Consider the following 1,240-nt stretch of genomic DNA (forward strand, 5'->3'; position numbering starts at 1 on the left):
GCATTCCTGAGAAATCTGAGGATGAAACGCCAGAGAAACCTGAAAGGGAAGATAAAAGTGATTCTGGGAGTGAATCTGAAGATGTGAAAATAAAGAAAAAAAGATCTCGAACATCATCTGCAAAGAAAAAGTCCACTGGAAGAAGCAAAATTCAGAAAATTGCAGTCACAAATAAATCTCGCTCACCACCCCCTAAGAGAACATCTAAGAAATCACCATCTACCCAACCAAAGTCTGATGATGATGCTGATGAAAGTCCAAAGGTATTTTCTAGGAAGAAGAAAAATGAGCAAGGAGGAAAGAAGAAGGTGTCAACTCCGACTCCAACTAAGTCTTCCGCCAAAGAGAAAACTGGTAGATGCCATGAGCTCTCTTCCTCTGTTGTCGTTATTTCATTTATAAATAAATGTTATGAATTGAATACCTATTGTGTTTTAGTTGAGAATAATAACTTTCAGCTGAAGTGAAGAATTTTGGCTGTTGTTAGTCAACAACTCAGGATGTTTCATTTTCCCTTTTCCATTAGTTAAAATAGAATTAGAAACGTTTTTAAATGAAAAACAAAACTGAGTATGTTATTTAAGTAATCATCTTTACTGTGTGTACTAAGCAGAAAAGGTTACTAAGGGAAAAGGGAAGAAGAAAGAGAAGTCAAGCCCCAGTGATACTCAGTTGCGCAATGCAATATGTGAAATTCTTAAAGAAGTTGACTTCAATACGGTAAGTAAGATGTTAATTTACATTTCCCCCAATTATGTATGGATATAACACGACACGGTAAAATGTGGGTAATTGAGGGTTTAATTATTGACATGAATCTTGTAAAATTAGCCAATTGGATGATTAAACATGCAGTATATTCCTTGTAGGCGGGAATGTGGCAGCGGATTTGCTACATGTTAAACCTTGTATTATTTTTGGCAGCTATATGATTCCTTCACATTGTCGGAAGGAATTTATAAAATTAAATTGGCTATATTATTGCATATTTTTGTTCACATTGTTGTTGGTAGATTGAACAATTTTTTCCTTGTTATACACCTTGAAAAAGATAGTGGCTGTTGTATCTGGTATTTACTGAATTTTTTATGTTTTCCTAAATTAAAAGTCCTTTTCTCTTTTGCAGGCCACATTTACTGACATTCTGAAGCTACTTGGTATGTTTGGTCTTTTTTTTTTTACTTCTTTTTTCCCAATAGTTGTACCTTATTCACAGGAGCTCTTTCCCCCTTTTTTTTTT

General features: G+C 34.4%; 1 protein-coding gene across 1 annotated transcript in view; it reads left to right on the forward strand.

Annotated features, from left to right (window-relative positions):
• Positions 1–1,240, forward strand: part of LOC101498932 (DEK domain-containing chromatin-associated protein 4-like) — a 9,521-nt gene that overhangs the window by 7,348 nt on the left and 933 nt on the right. The window contains 3 exon segments of the mRNA XM_012712033.3: positions 1–354; positions 614–720; positions 1,127–1,157. The exon segment at positions 1–354 is cut by the window's left edge and continues 10 nt beyond it. Of these exon segments, the coding sequence (XP_012567487.1) occupies positions 1–354; positions 614–720; positions 1,127–1,157 (492 nt within the window).

This window comes from Cicer arietinum, chromosome 5 (genome assembly GCF_000331145.2).
Source record: "Cicer arietinum cultivar CDC Frontier isolate Library 1 chromosome 5, Cicar.CDCFrontier_v2.0, whole genome shotgun sequence".
NCBI classification, from domain to species: Eukaryota; Viridiplantae; Streptophyta; class Magnoliopsida; order Fabales; family Fabaceae; genus Cicer; species Cicer arietinum.